Raw genomic sequence first — 12,945 nt, 5'->3', positions numbered from 1 at the left:
AAGGAGAAGGCCACACGACATTTGGTAAATCCTGACTCAGCTCAAGCTTTGAAACTGAAGATATGGAGCCCAGGAAGAAGACCATCCCCCACGATTTAGTTTTTTTTTTTTTTTTTTTTTTTAAAGACCCAGGCAAAAATTATGCAGTGTAAACCTCATTATTTAGTTAAGTAACCCTTCAGGAGTCATAGGAAATAGGTCACTTCTCTCTGTCCCTATGCTATGCCTGAAGAAAGAGAATGAAGAAGCCGAGTGTCTGTGTATAGTCTTATAACCATGAAGGGCAAAAACTAGAAGGTTGACCCCAGAGCCCCATCTAATCCCTCCTTCACACACTACTCTAGTAGGGATATGCAAATTTTATTTTATTTCAGCAGAAGAGAGAGCCTCCTAGTCAGGCCAGTGATGAGAGATTTCTTTTATCAAAAAAAAAAAAAAAAAAAAAAAAAAAAAAGCCAAAATCAGTAATAGTGTCCCAATCCAGAGGGCATGGCCAAGTTACCTAAAGCAATTACCTGGTTCAGAAAAGGAAGCGTGAAGCTTATTCCAAACTTAGTCGGTATTATACACAGCCCTCTCTTTTTCCAACAATTCTCCCTGGAAAGGAAAAAAAGACATTCAAAGTCTCACTCTGTGGACCTTTCTGGCCTAGAACTCACAGATGACTGCCTGCCTGGGCTTCCCAAGTGCTGGCATTAAAAGTGTGTGCTACCCAGCCTGGTCTGAAAAGAGCCTTCTTATAGAATATATGTTTATGTCTAGTTGGGTATATTTCCATTATCACCCTTGTATTAAGTCAGAACGGGACATCCTTGAAGCCACTTACACAGTCATTGTCATAGAGTAGACAAAAGTGAGACTGGTGCGAATCTAGGTCTCTGGTCTTCCATTATAGGTGACACAGACATCAGAGTACTATCAAATTTCCTCCCTAAGTAAAAATCGAATTTAGACAGTGTGTCCTAATGACCTTCGACTGCCCTTGTCCTGAGGAGGAAGATAACAATGCATTCTCTATATTTTTATTCAAACAAATAACTGTGGAGAAGACAGAACCAATATAGTCATTCCCACTTTATAGATGAGTAAACTGAGGCCCACTTCAGAGAAACTGAATGACTGCCAAAGTCAAACACATTTGCCAGTTTCAAAGGTAGGCTCATAGCTGTGGTGTCCTTGGCCCCCAACCAATGCTCTCAGTAATGATACTCTCAGGAGGCACAAAAATGGATACAGATGAACCTCAATGGATTTCTCTGATGCTGAATGAAGGCAGGGTTCCTTGTTCCTGGCCTAAGATCATCCACAGATATTAAAGAGAAAACTGTCAATGAGCCGGCAGGTTCAGCAGTCTCAGAAGTTGACCCTTAAACCATCAGCTTGTTATTTGGGAACAGTGGAAAGGCTGGACCACAGCAAAGCAACAGAGCATCAGGACAGCAAACTCCCCACCCGAGGCTTACCTGTTGAATTTCTCCACTTCCATCTTTCGTGCAAAATACTGGGAGCTTGCAATGCATTCATCCCAGCACCTGGGCAGGGTGAACGCCTCCAGCTTCTGGTTGAAGTGAGTCAGGTCCCCTTCTTTGTACATGTTCTTCCTTCGTACCTGTACAAGAGAGAGCGATTAGGTCTTGTCAGCTTCTGGTCCCTCTGCAGTGCCTGCCTCAGGGAATGCCCCATGTAAGAGTAGCTCTTTGCCCCAAAAGGGCTTACCCACCATTAGTGAGAGCAGCTCACCTCCTCTGCAGGCAGCCCACAGGTTACAGCAACCTCACTCATCCAGTGTTCTGCGATTAGCATCCCCTGAGGACCCCCAAAGCCTCGGAAGGCTGTGTTGGAGGGCAGATTAGTTTTACAAATCCTCCCTGTGCCTCGAATATGGGGGATCTTGTAGGCGTTGTCCATGTGGAACAGAGCTCGTTCCATTATCTGAGGCAGAAGAAACCAAAAAGCATAGCACAGGCAAATCCATTGGTTCAAGCATCAGCTAAAGACCTGTGCACAAGCCTATCTTACCTAGGCTGGCCGTCAACAGCTCTACCTCAGGCCCATGTTGATTCTCTCCTAGAACAACTTACCCTCCTATGTAGGTGCCAGCCCAGCTTCTCACCTGGGAATCCTTCCCAGGACCTCCAGCTTTAACTCACTGATGGCCTCTTTCAAAAACAAATTGATTTTGTGTGACCCACTGTACCTTTAAAACAATGTGTGTGTGTGTGTGTGTGTGTGTGTGTGTGTGTGTGTGTAATTCAACATTTTTAAAAATGGCCATGAATTTGAAAGAGTGCAAGAGGTTTAAATGGGGGAGGGGGGGTGGATAGAAGAAAAGGAAACGATTTAACTATATTTTAATTTTTTTTTTAAAAAAAAAAAAGTGGTTGTATTTACTGTGTTCTCCCTCTTAACTGACTCTGAATAAAATTCTGGATTGGAAATTAACTAATTTCCTGCTATATTTTGAAAGCATTTTACTGATATGTTCTAGTTCCTCAACACTGAGGAACAATAGACAGCTTTTCAGGTCTGCAAAGAACTGTGTTTTCACCTTCTAAAACTCAGTCTCCAGCTTTCTAAACTTCACAGTTAGTCTATTTTCCTGTATTTGTGCTTATTGCAAATTGCCTTTTTTAAATCTTAAAATTGATGTCTATTAGATGGTGTATATGTGTGTATGCAGTTTATTTTGTTTCTTGATAGCCTCTGCCACTGGTTTGTTTTTTTTTTTCCCTGAGATGTCAATTATTTGGACTGCCTGGGCTGGTTCTCAATTTTTTTTTTTATTTTGTTTTCTGTCTGCACGGTATTTTCTCTCTGGGGGAGAGCCATTGAGTTCCTTTCAACCTCTCTTGTAGTTTGAATTCACAAGAGCTCATTTCATTCCTGGACTGGTCTAGTGTTACAGCATCTCTCTCTCTCTCTCTCTCTCTCTCTCTCTCTCTCTCTCTCTCTCTCTCTCTCTCTCTCTCTCTCTCTCTCTCTCTCTGCCCAATCCTCCTGAATGGTGTTGAACCCTCCTGAAAAACCAGATGCTTGTGTCTTTCATTTGGGTTTGAATTTCCTTCCCCAAGTGTAGTTTCACTTTCCCAGAAGTAAATTGCTTTTCCTGTCCCTCTGTCTCAAGTCCATTTTTGCTTGCTTTTACAATCTTACCAACTCCTCCCCTCCCTCCCTTCCTCTCTCTCTCTCTCTCTCTCTCTCTCTCTCTCTCTCTCTCTCTCTCTCCCTCCCTCCCTCCCTCCCTCCCTCCCTCTTTCTCTCTCTCTCTCTTTCTTTTCTTCCTCTGTTTCTCTCACCCATTGTGTTTATAGCCTCTTTGTGCTACCACCTAGGGCTATGTCCTCAAAACATATTTATGGAATTGAATTACAAGATTTTACGATCTTTGGGGGTAACTACTGCCTGCTTGTCAACCTGATTTACTTTAAAACACCAAAACATGTTACACATGGTGAAAACACTAGAAATACTTCCTCTTTTTGAACATTTGTAATAGTAGGTCTGGAGTGTAAAGTTTTCTAACTGAACTAATTAGACCCTAGCATAGAGGGGGATCCAAAAGGCATAACAGGAAACCTGATTTTTTTCTAAAATGTTACTTTAAAAATAGAAATCTAAACATGTAAAACCAGTGTGGTCATAAAATTAGGATAACAGCTTTTTAAAAGTACCACCATAAACATAAATTTGACAATTCTCACAATTGATTTATTTCATCCATTACCTCTACTTACTTCCTTTTTTTCTACTTCATTTTAAACTATACTTACTGGTTTACTTGAGTGCGTGTGTCACAGCACACAAGTATAGGTCAAAGGACAACTGTCAAGAACAACTTCCCTCCACCAAGTAGATGCCAGGATCACACTCAATTCACCAGGCTTGGTGCCAAGCACCTTTGCCCAGTGAACACCATCTTTCTGAACTTACCAGCTAATTTTTTAACACTTAAATTATTCCAAGCTCATCTGCCAAAGCTGTGGCAAAGTGAGCCACGCACACAGCTGCTGGGCTTATCCTTGCCATTTGTGGCTCAAAGAGCCTCAGCGAGAGCTAAATACAGAAATACCCAAGGACCATGTCTGACATTACTCAAGATTTTATCCTGACAGATACTCAGCATTAATACACAGTATGAGGACCTGGCCCAGCCAAACCAGTATCATTAAGAAGATAGATAGATAGATAGATAGATAGATAGATAGATAGATAGTGATGAGTAGATAATAGATTGATAGATGATAGATGTTAGATAGATGATAGATCAATATAGATAGATTATAGATATATGACAGATAATAGATAAATGATATATAAATAATAGATCAATGATAGATTATAGATAGATTATAGATAGATTAATTATATATTATAAATAGATACATGATAGATAGTAGATAGATAGATAGATAGATAGATAGATAGATAATAGATAGACCGTAGATAATAGATATGTTCTAAGTCAGCAGTGATACAAAATATTCTAAAAAAAGGAGTTCTAAAATTTCAAGGTTTGGGGTGTTCTGTTATGCTTCTAAACCACCTCAATTCTTTATGAAGGTCAGGAATCTAAAAATGCCAATGATTATAGAGACTAAAAAGGATCACCCCCTTAAATCCTGTTTTTTCTATCCAAACGGTCAATAAAAGGTAGCCTAGAAAAGGTCCAAGACATTAAATATTATACTCCAACTGAATGTACACACACACACACACACACACACAAGTTGTGACCCCATTTCTATGTTCATATCTGCAAAATCTCATCAGAAACCTATGCTTTCATGTTCATGAGGCTACAATGGGATGCCCCAACACTCTTCTTGGGGTGATATCAGAGAAGGTCAGGTATGGATCTAAGACTCACCACTGGCTACCTGTAGCCATTTATAAAGCCCTACCCACATCCTATATAAAGCCATTGAGAAGCACATAAGACCCTAGACTTTCACTCTCACTTACCAGGAAAGACCACTTTCTTACTTTCCTTCTGGATGGTGTCAAGGGCCTAATAAGTAACCAAGGCCCTCACTGAAGCCCTGCTGTTCAGTTGCTAGTCAGACATTAGCAGGCTTGGAGCCACAGCTGCTGTATGTTCATAATTACAATACTCTATGCTTCCCAGACCTCGACTCGGAACACATTACCTTCTCTCTTGCTCTTTCCATCTCCTTCCTCCCAGTAGTAGCTGGATACAGTTATTTGAATAAGAATGGCCCCTATAGGCTCATATATTTGAATGTTTAGTCATGAGGAAGTGGCACTACTTGGGAGGGATTAAGAGATGTGGCCTTGCTGGAGTAGGTATAGCCTTATTGGATGAAGTGTGTCACTGACTTTGAGGTTTCAAAAGACCAAGCTAAGACCAGTATCTTTCTCTTCCTGCGGCCTGTGGATCTGGATATAGAACTCCCAGCTACATCTCCAGCATCCTGCCTACCAGCATTCCACCATGCTCCCTGCCCTGAAAATAATGGACTAGCCCTCTGAAACTGTAAGCAAGCCCCGACTAAATGTCCTCCTTTATAAGAATCGCCATGGTCATGGAGTTTCCTCACAGCAATAGAACAGAGACAAACACACTGGCCTCCAGGTTGCTTGCCTGTTTTCCTTTGAAACTAATAAATGGATACTTGAGTTTCCACTAGAGTCTGAGATTTCTGTTTTTGTTTTTTACATTTATATTTTATCTAGGAGACCAGGATTCTGAAAAAGAGACTCAATTTTGAGGAAGCCACTATAATGTCTAGATTCCCACCCTGACAGCAGCAGACAGAGTTACCTGTGCCTCTACCACTGTAAAATCAAGACTTCTATCCCACACAGCAGGAATGAGGCACCCACCTCTGTTGCCTTCCACTGGATTATAAAAAAATAGTTAATTAAGATGGAGAGGAACATGCAAATCTCAAAACATCATCACCGCCTATATGTTAATATAGGATTTCTTCAGATATCAATGATGAAAATCACGTTACATCAAGAGTCAGGAAGATTTTAAACTGAACTAAAAGGAGTGAACAAAGGCTGGTGGGATGACTCAGAGGGTGGCACAGGCACTGCCATGACCACGTGTCCCACGTCTCCCATGGGACAGTGGGAGGAGAGAACTGACTCCTTAGACCTCCACATGTGTACCATGACACATGTACACACACACACACACCTGAGGATGCTATATACATAACAAGGCTAGCATGGGAAAATATCTTGAACAGAAAGTACAGGTTTCTAATCATAGATAGAATATGACCATTCTCTCATTAGAGATTGCCCAAGGATTGGAAGCTGCAAGTGAGGAGCATTTAGTTAGGTGGCTATACAAAAATAATAGGCAAGGAAGCCCACAAACTGTGCAGCACACCCTTGGCCTTCCAGTCACTCCAGGGTCAGGCAGATCCTACTCACACTCCGCGAGAGATCCTCGGTGTTCCCACCATTGCTGAAATGGGCCACCTCCAGAGCCACTATATTCCCAGTCTTCATGAAGCCGACCTGATGGAAGGAGAGTCATCCTCAATAACAACATCCACGTCTGTCTGTCTGTCCTGATCCATCCCACCTGCTTACACTACCCAAGGAGACAGAAAAGATCAACAACCTTGTATTTAGCCAGGAAGGGATGTCTGCCACCAGTTATCAGCATGTCCTCATCGCGGTCCAGCATGCAACGCACAGGGCGGCCTGTCCTGGGGCAGCAGGGGACCAAGAGGGTTAGAAACCTGTGAGCCTCCTGCAGCCTAAGGCCTGTGTGTCTTGGGATGCTAAACAACATGGAGGTTTGCTTTCCGTCTATGCATTGAGCTTTGCAATGGTGGCACCATGCTGAAGAACACGAGAAATGCCAGGCTCTGAGTCCTTGCCTTACTCCTAGGAAGCTTACAGCCATTTAGGGAAAATAAGACGTGAATACAATGTACAAAGAAGCTACTGAGGGTATCCTTGCCCTTATGTCCAAGGGGTGGAAACACAGAAATTAAAGTAAGGACAATTACTTTCAACAAGGGGAGGGTCTAGAAGGCCATCCTGACACTGTTCTATTTCTCAGAAAATCTAATTGTGGCAGGAGAAGGCAGCCTAGGAACTCACTTGTATGCAGCCAAGGCCACTGCTGTGGACACCACAGTGCTCCGGGTCTCCTTCCCTCCAAAGCCTCCGCCCATTCTCTTCACTCGGACTACAATTCTGTTGTCTGGAACGCCCAACATTTTTGCAACAAAGCTCTATGCAAAACAAAACAAAACAAAACCTTGCATTGACACATCCTCTGGACTTTTTCGGGGCCTGACCTCAACCTGTCCAACATGCCTGGGCCTAAGCATTACTATAAATTCTAAAATTTCTGAAGTAAAAGTCTCTCTCACCTCCCAGTGCTCGCTGGTGCCAGGGTCCAATACTCACTGGTCACCGCCGAGTGAATTCAGGCAACTCAGATATTTCTTTTTAAGCAGAAAGGCAAGATAACACCATACATTCAGAGCTAGAAAAACCATCATCTCCCTTGGCAAGGTCTTTTAGGTCAGAATGGTAAGAGTAGATACCAAAAACCCTGGTAACTACTACCATGTTCCAGGTAGTACATGTACAAGTAGTATCCATGATACTACTTGTACAATATCATGCATAGATATCTGTGCCTGCTAAGCTAGAGGTCCCTATGGTTATCACTCAGCCCCACACTTGATTTTAAACAGTGAGATATTAGGGCAGGATATACCTTGATGTGCATTGGCCACATAGCGTCAGAATTATAAAAGTGAAGACTTCCTGGGTCCTAGTGCAGATCCTAAAATGCATCTGATTGATGAAATAACACTAACAAGATCCATCCTACTCATGAGAAAATGGAAGCTGAGAAAGTTAAACTGCAAGTTCAATGCCCCTTTGGCGATGACAGGATCTGATTCCAAGACTAATACTCGTGTTCCTTTTAGGATCTATATATGGTATTTACCTCTTCCAGTTTCCTAACCTCCCGACCTGGTCCACTAGGAGCTTTCTTGTCATGACCACCACTGCCTTGAGCTGACCTGAGTTTTCATGGTGTTCTGTGTGCCCACGAAGAGTTCCATCTCGCCTGCCTCGCCTTTCGGCACAGCGATGGTGCAGTTGGTCTCCAGATAGAAGTGCTCCTGGCCACCAATATACAATTCTCCTGGGGAAGCAATGAGAGACCCCTGATGAGCCCAGATCTGTACAGGGATATGCCTGCTGTGGTGGCTAATCTTGGTTGTCAGCTTGACACATCTGAGAACTTCAACTGAAAATTTTTCTCCATCTGATTGTCTTGTAGACATGACTGTGGGGCACTCTCTTCATTGCTAATTGGTAGAGGAGAGCCTGCCTGCACTGTGGGCAGTGCCATTCCTGGGCAGGTGGGGCTAGACTGTATAAAAAAGGTAACTGAGCAAGCAAAAGAAAGCATGCCGGCTAGTAGCGTTCCTCCATACTCAGTTCCTGCTGCCAGGGTCTCACCTTGGCTTCCCTCAAGAATGGACTGGAACCTGTAATCTGAATAAACCCTTTCTTCCCAAAATGCTCCTAAGTAGTGTTTTATCACAGGAACTGAGAAGCAAACTAGAACACTTGCTAAAGGGAAAGTGGTCCACCAAAGAACCACCTGCTCACGGTCGCCTCTGGTGACCAACTGGGATGAGAAAGGGTCTTAAAGTCCTAACAGTCTGTGACACAGTTATGTCTGTTCATCCAATCCTCCTCCCATCAAGGAAGCTTAGAACAACATTAAATACACCGGACACAGTCTCCTCACCACAGCCACTGGGCATTTGGGATTTCTAAGATGACCACTGTAAAGTTTTGGAAAAGGTAAGAAAAGGAAAGGAAAGGAAAGGAAAGGAAAGGAAAGGAAAGGAAAGGAAAGGAAAGGAAAGGAAAGGAAAGGAAAGGAAAATTGGTGAACTTGATTGGAAATGTATCTTTCAGAAGGAAATCAACCAGTCCTGTTAGAGAACTAGTTAGTCTGCTAGTGACTTAGCAGGGCCTAAGGGTCAAAAGGGGACTTGGCCTGGGCTGGAAGCTGAGGGCCTAATTCATAGAGTTAGAATTCAGGGAGGATGTAGAGGGGTGGAAGCTCACAGAGGGTGGGTAAGAACACCTTCTGGCATCTGGTGAGAGTGGGGAATTTGTCCCAAAGCTGGACACATCTGTGGCTATCAATCATTCTACACAGCCTTCCAAAGACATAACGTAGGATCACTTGGGTCTATCCAGCCCGGAAATGGAAGAATGAGGATTTAAATAGGAGAAGTCCCATCCCTGCTAACTGCCTACAGTTTCATTCCAAACACCAGAGGTTTCTTATATTAGAAGATGCTGTCAACTCACTACCTTTCTCTAGGGCTCCCTCCAAGTTTATCTCTAGAATTTAATTCACAAACCAATGCCCCCATCCCTTCTGCTGCATGGTGCCACCATACCTGAGACAACATTGTCAGCTTCAGAAAAGCCTCTCTTCAGATCTCCTTTCTCGATTTTTATCTCAGGGCCATAAAAGGAATTGTTCTTTATAGCATCCTGGGGGTCAGAAAAGACACTTCAGTAACATGGCCTCCCAGGGAGGAAGGTGACTGTGACCAGAAAGAGAGGGTCCTTCTGAATTACTGTCCTGCCTTCCTCACAAACATGCCTCTATGAGTTCCTTCATACTCTAAAACACTCTCAACTGGAGCTCAGGGAATCATGTTCTGTCCTTCTCAGTGGGAGACGGACAGCTCCGAGATTCTGTAAAAGGAGAGAATTCCAAAAGGAATCAACTGTGGTTGAAATGTGGGGCCTGGGGAGCTCTGCTTGGTCATTAGTGGACTGAACCCAGCATCATGAAAGGTAAGGCTTCCTGGAGCTTAAAAACTCTAGGGCTGGAAGGAATTCTAAAACCTACTTACAGATGATTGTTGTCTTACGATAGGGTTGCAACCCAATAAACCTATCATACTGAAAATACCATATGCCAATGATTCGGTGTATCTAACATACTTAGTGAACAACATAGATTCAACTAGCTGACCTTAAGCAAACTCAGAAAACCTATATTAGCCTACAATTGGACAAAATTATCTAGCACAAGCCCTATTTTCAAACGCAATGTTGGATATTATTCATGACTTGAATATTGTACTTAAAGTGAGAGTCTGGGTGTTTGCAGGCTATGCTGGTACATGATTGTTAATATGAGGAATCAAAGTCAGTTAAACAGAACCAAGGGAAGCTGCTGTCAACTGTAGTCAAATCTCTTTGTGCTACTCAAGTTGAAGACTCTTTCTCTGGAGAATCCTCCAAAGGAATGCTTGGGTGCAGACGCTCACTCGTCTATAGGAGCAGCCCATTTCTCAGTTACCTGGATTGTGATAATGGCTGGAAGATCTTCATAGGTGATTTTTACCCCTCTAGCTGCTCTCTGTGCGTGTTCTGGGGTGTCAGCAACCACAGCCCCAATGATGTGCCCAACACAAGTAACCTAGGAACAGAGACAAGTTGTTAAAGACCATAAAATTCATCAGGAAGCAAATCTTTATGGATATTCTGAGAAGCCGACGGCTGCCCCTACCCCCACCCTTTGGTCAAAGCACATTTTAGGAATGCTCTCAGGCCTTTCCATTTCCTGATCCTACTAATCGAGGCCATGAGCTTCCTCACAAGAGCTTAGAATCAGTGTGACAGGAAAAGGGCATAGAGATCACTGGCACCAGAATAGAAAGATTTCAGCTCAGTGCCCAATTCTTGTATTTTTCAATCTGGTAGCTTATTGAGAAGTTGCACAGGATAGAACATGGACAGTGGTTCTTCTTGTCTGCCGTGAGCCAAATGAGAGGCACAGTCTTGTTTCTCAGCTTCAGTATCTTTCCACCAGACCACTTTCCATCTCAAAACCCACACTCATGTCTCATAGCTTCATCTAGATCAGCAGTTCTCAACCTGTGGGTGGTGACCCCTTTGGGGGGGTCACATATCAGATATCCTGCATATGATTCGTAACAGTAGTAAAATTGCAGTTATGAAGCAGCAATGAAATAAATTTATGGCTCGGGGTCACCATAGCACTCAAAACTAGGCTACAGCATAAGAAGGTTGAGAAACCCTGCTCTAGATGCTCCAAGGATACTGATCACAAACAATGCTGGTTTAGACATAATAACACCTGTCTTTCAATTTATACTGACTGTTGCTTCATTTTATTAAAACAGTCCCTTAACACACTCTCTCTCTTAGTCTCTCTCTCTCTCTCTCTCTCTCTCTCTCTCTCTCTCTCTCTCTCTCTCTGTGTGTGTGTGTGTGTGTGTGTGTGTGTGTTATGTGCTTGTAGATGTTCATGTGTATATATGTGCACATGCTTGTGGAGGTCAGCATCTCTCATTGAATCTGGAGTTCAGTGCTTAGTAAACTGACTGGCCAGTGAGCCTTAGGGATTTGCCTGTCTAGATTATACATGTGTGTACCACCACAGCTTATATTTTGCATGGGTTCTGGGGATGTAAACTCAGCTCTTCATGTTCATGCAAGAGCATGTAAAAGACTGAGCCACCTTCTATAAACTCAAAAATGGATCTTCCTTGGGAATATTTTTAATCATATACTCACCAGAAAATACATGAAAAAAGATTATACAGCTTATCATATTAAGATGCAAAGTTTCCAACAACATCAACCAATGCTCAGCATGTAATCCTTTGAAAGTTCTCTCTAAAGGACCATTAAGTATTGGCTTCTGCAGTACTGACCTGCTTGTACCCAGTTGATTCTTTGTAAATAAGATGCTAGCAACACTCTTGGGATTCTAGACATTGATAAACTAATTTGTTCTTCTACCAGACACTACAAATTTCCTCCTCAGATGCTGTGGGAGTCCTTGTGTTTGCAGGATTTTGTTCTTTGATTCACCCTTACATTAATATAAAAAAGGCTATTAGCCTTCAGCAACACCTACTTGAATCTAATTTGCAACTTTCAATGAGTATTGGAATTATAAAATGACCATCTGGGAACTATTCAGCAGGTGACGCATTTGTAGCAACTGTGTTCAGGGCTCAGAGACTCTGTAATTGCATATTTTCATACAGTTGAAATTAATAAATAAATTCTCATAGAAGTGAGTTGTCCTATACCTAGTGGTGGGCTTATGATCCTGTCTCTAGTTAGCTTGTTTAATGTATTCCTATTTTCTTTCAGTAAAGGCGCTCAATGCTATACCTTATAATCTTGTTGTTAACTCACATACAGTCAGTCACCAGCCTTGTTCTCCTGCCATTTTGGCATGGAGTCTCCTATTATGCAAAAACACTAGTCATCAATTAAATAACCAAATAATGTATCCTGTCCCTTGTGGATTACCCCAAATACTGGGCAAATTACATGACAGCCAGTATATATGCAGGATTAGGAATTTGGAACAATCAATACAAATTAAAAGCATGATATTTATTCCAGTTATTTCTGATGACACGTCCAACATACCTCATCCTTTGCAAAGACAGTTTCATCATTGAAAAGGCCGGTTATGTTACTATTAGGGATGTCCTCTGAGGTGAGGAAGCAAACAAACCCTGGCACCTTCTTGGCCTCTGAAGTGTCGATAGACCTGGAGAATGAGCAGAGTGCAGGGCCAGGTCAGCAAGCTGAGGCAGGAGCTACGTCATCCGGCTTGGATGGCCTGTCTCACTTAATGATCTTCCCTCCACCAATATTTTTCCCATCTCTGTCTTCTTCACAGTTGGATCCTAGCTCATTTTTATCATGTTCTGAAAATGGTTATTGAATACCTTCCATTGTGCTGGGGATGTAGGATGAATCAGATGACCTTTGTCTCCACAGATCAGATGCCAGCCCCTGCCTGGACTCCAAGACAGGAAGCCGTATCTTAGAGAGCAGCAATGACCCTGGGGAGCTCTGGTTAGAATTTATCTCACTGGACCAGCATTTCAGAGCTTTTGC

At 42.7% G+C, this 12,945-nt stretch overlaps 1 protein-coding gene across 1 annotated transcript in view; it reads right to left on the bottom strand.

Moving 5' to 3' along the window:
- Xdh (xanthine dehydrogenase) overlaps nt 1-12,945 on the bottom strand; it is a 63,376-nt gene that overhangs the window by 11,717 nt on the left and 38,714 nt on the right. The window contains exons 18-27 of the mRNA XM_034514019.2: nt 12,469-12,592; nt 10,355-10,474; nt 9,438-9,534; nt 8,031-8,155; nt 7,090-7,223; nt 6,602-6,689; nt 6,409-6,495; nt 1,741-1,932; nt 1,464-1,609; nt 516-597 (exon numbers count right to left, since the gene is read on the bottom strand). Of these exons, the coding sequence (XP_034369910.1) occupies nt 516-597; nt 1,464-1,609; nt 1,741-1,932; nt 6,409-6,495; nt 6,602-6,689; nt 7,090-7,223; nt 8,031-8,155; nt 9,438-9,534; nt 10,355-10,474; nt 12,469-12,592 (1,195 nt within the window). The remainder of the gene's footprint in view (nt 1-515; nt 598-1,463; nt 1,610-1,740; nt 1,933-6,408; nt 6,496-6,601; nt 6,690-7,089; nt 7,224-8,030; nt 8,156-9,437; nt 9,535-10,354; nt 10,475-12,468; nt 12,593-12,945) is intronic.

Source organism: Arvicanthis niloticus, chromosome 11 (genome assembly GCF_011762505.2).
Source record: "Arvicanthis niloticus isolate mArvNil1 chromosome 11, mArvNil1.pat.X, whole genome shotgun sequence".
Classification (NCBI taxonomy): Eukaryota; Metazoa; Chordata; class Mammalia; order Rodentia; family Muridae; genus Arvicanthis; species Arvicanthis niloticus.
The sequence above is the reverse complement of the archived record's forward strand: the minus strand, read 5'-3'. Positions and strand labels throughout refer to the sequence as shown.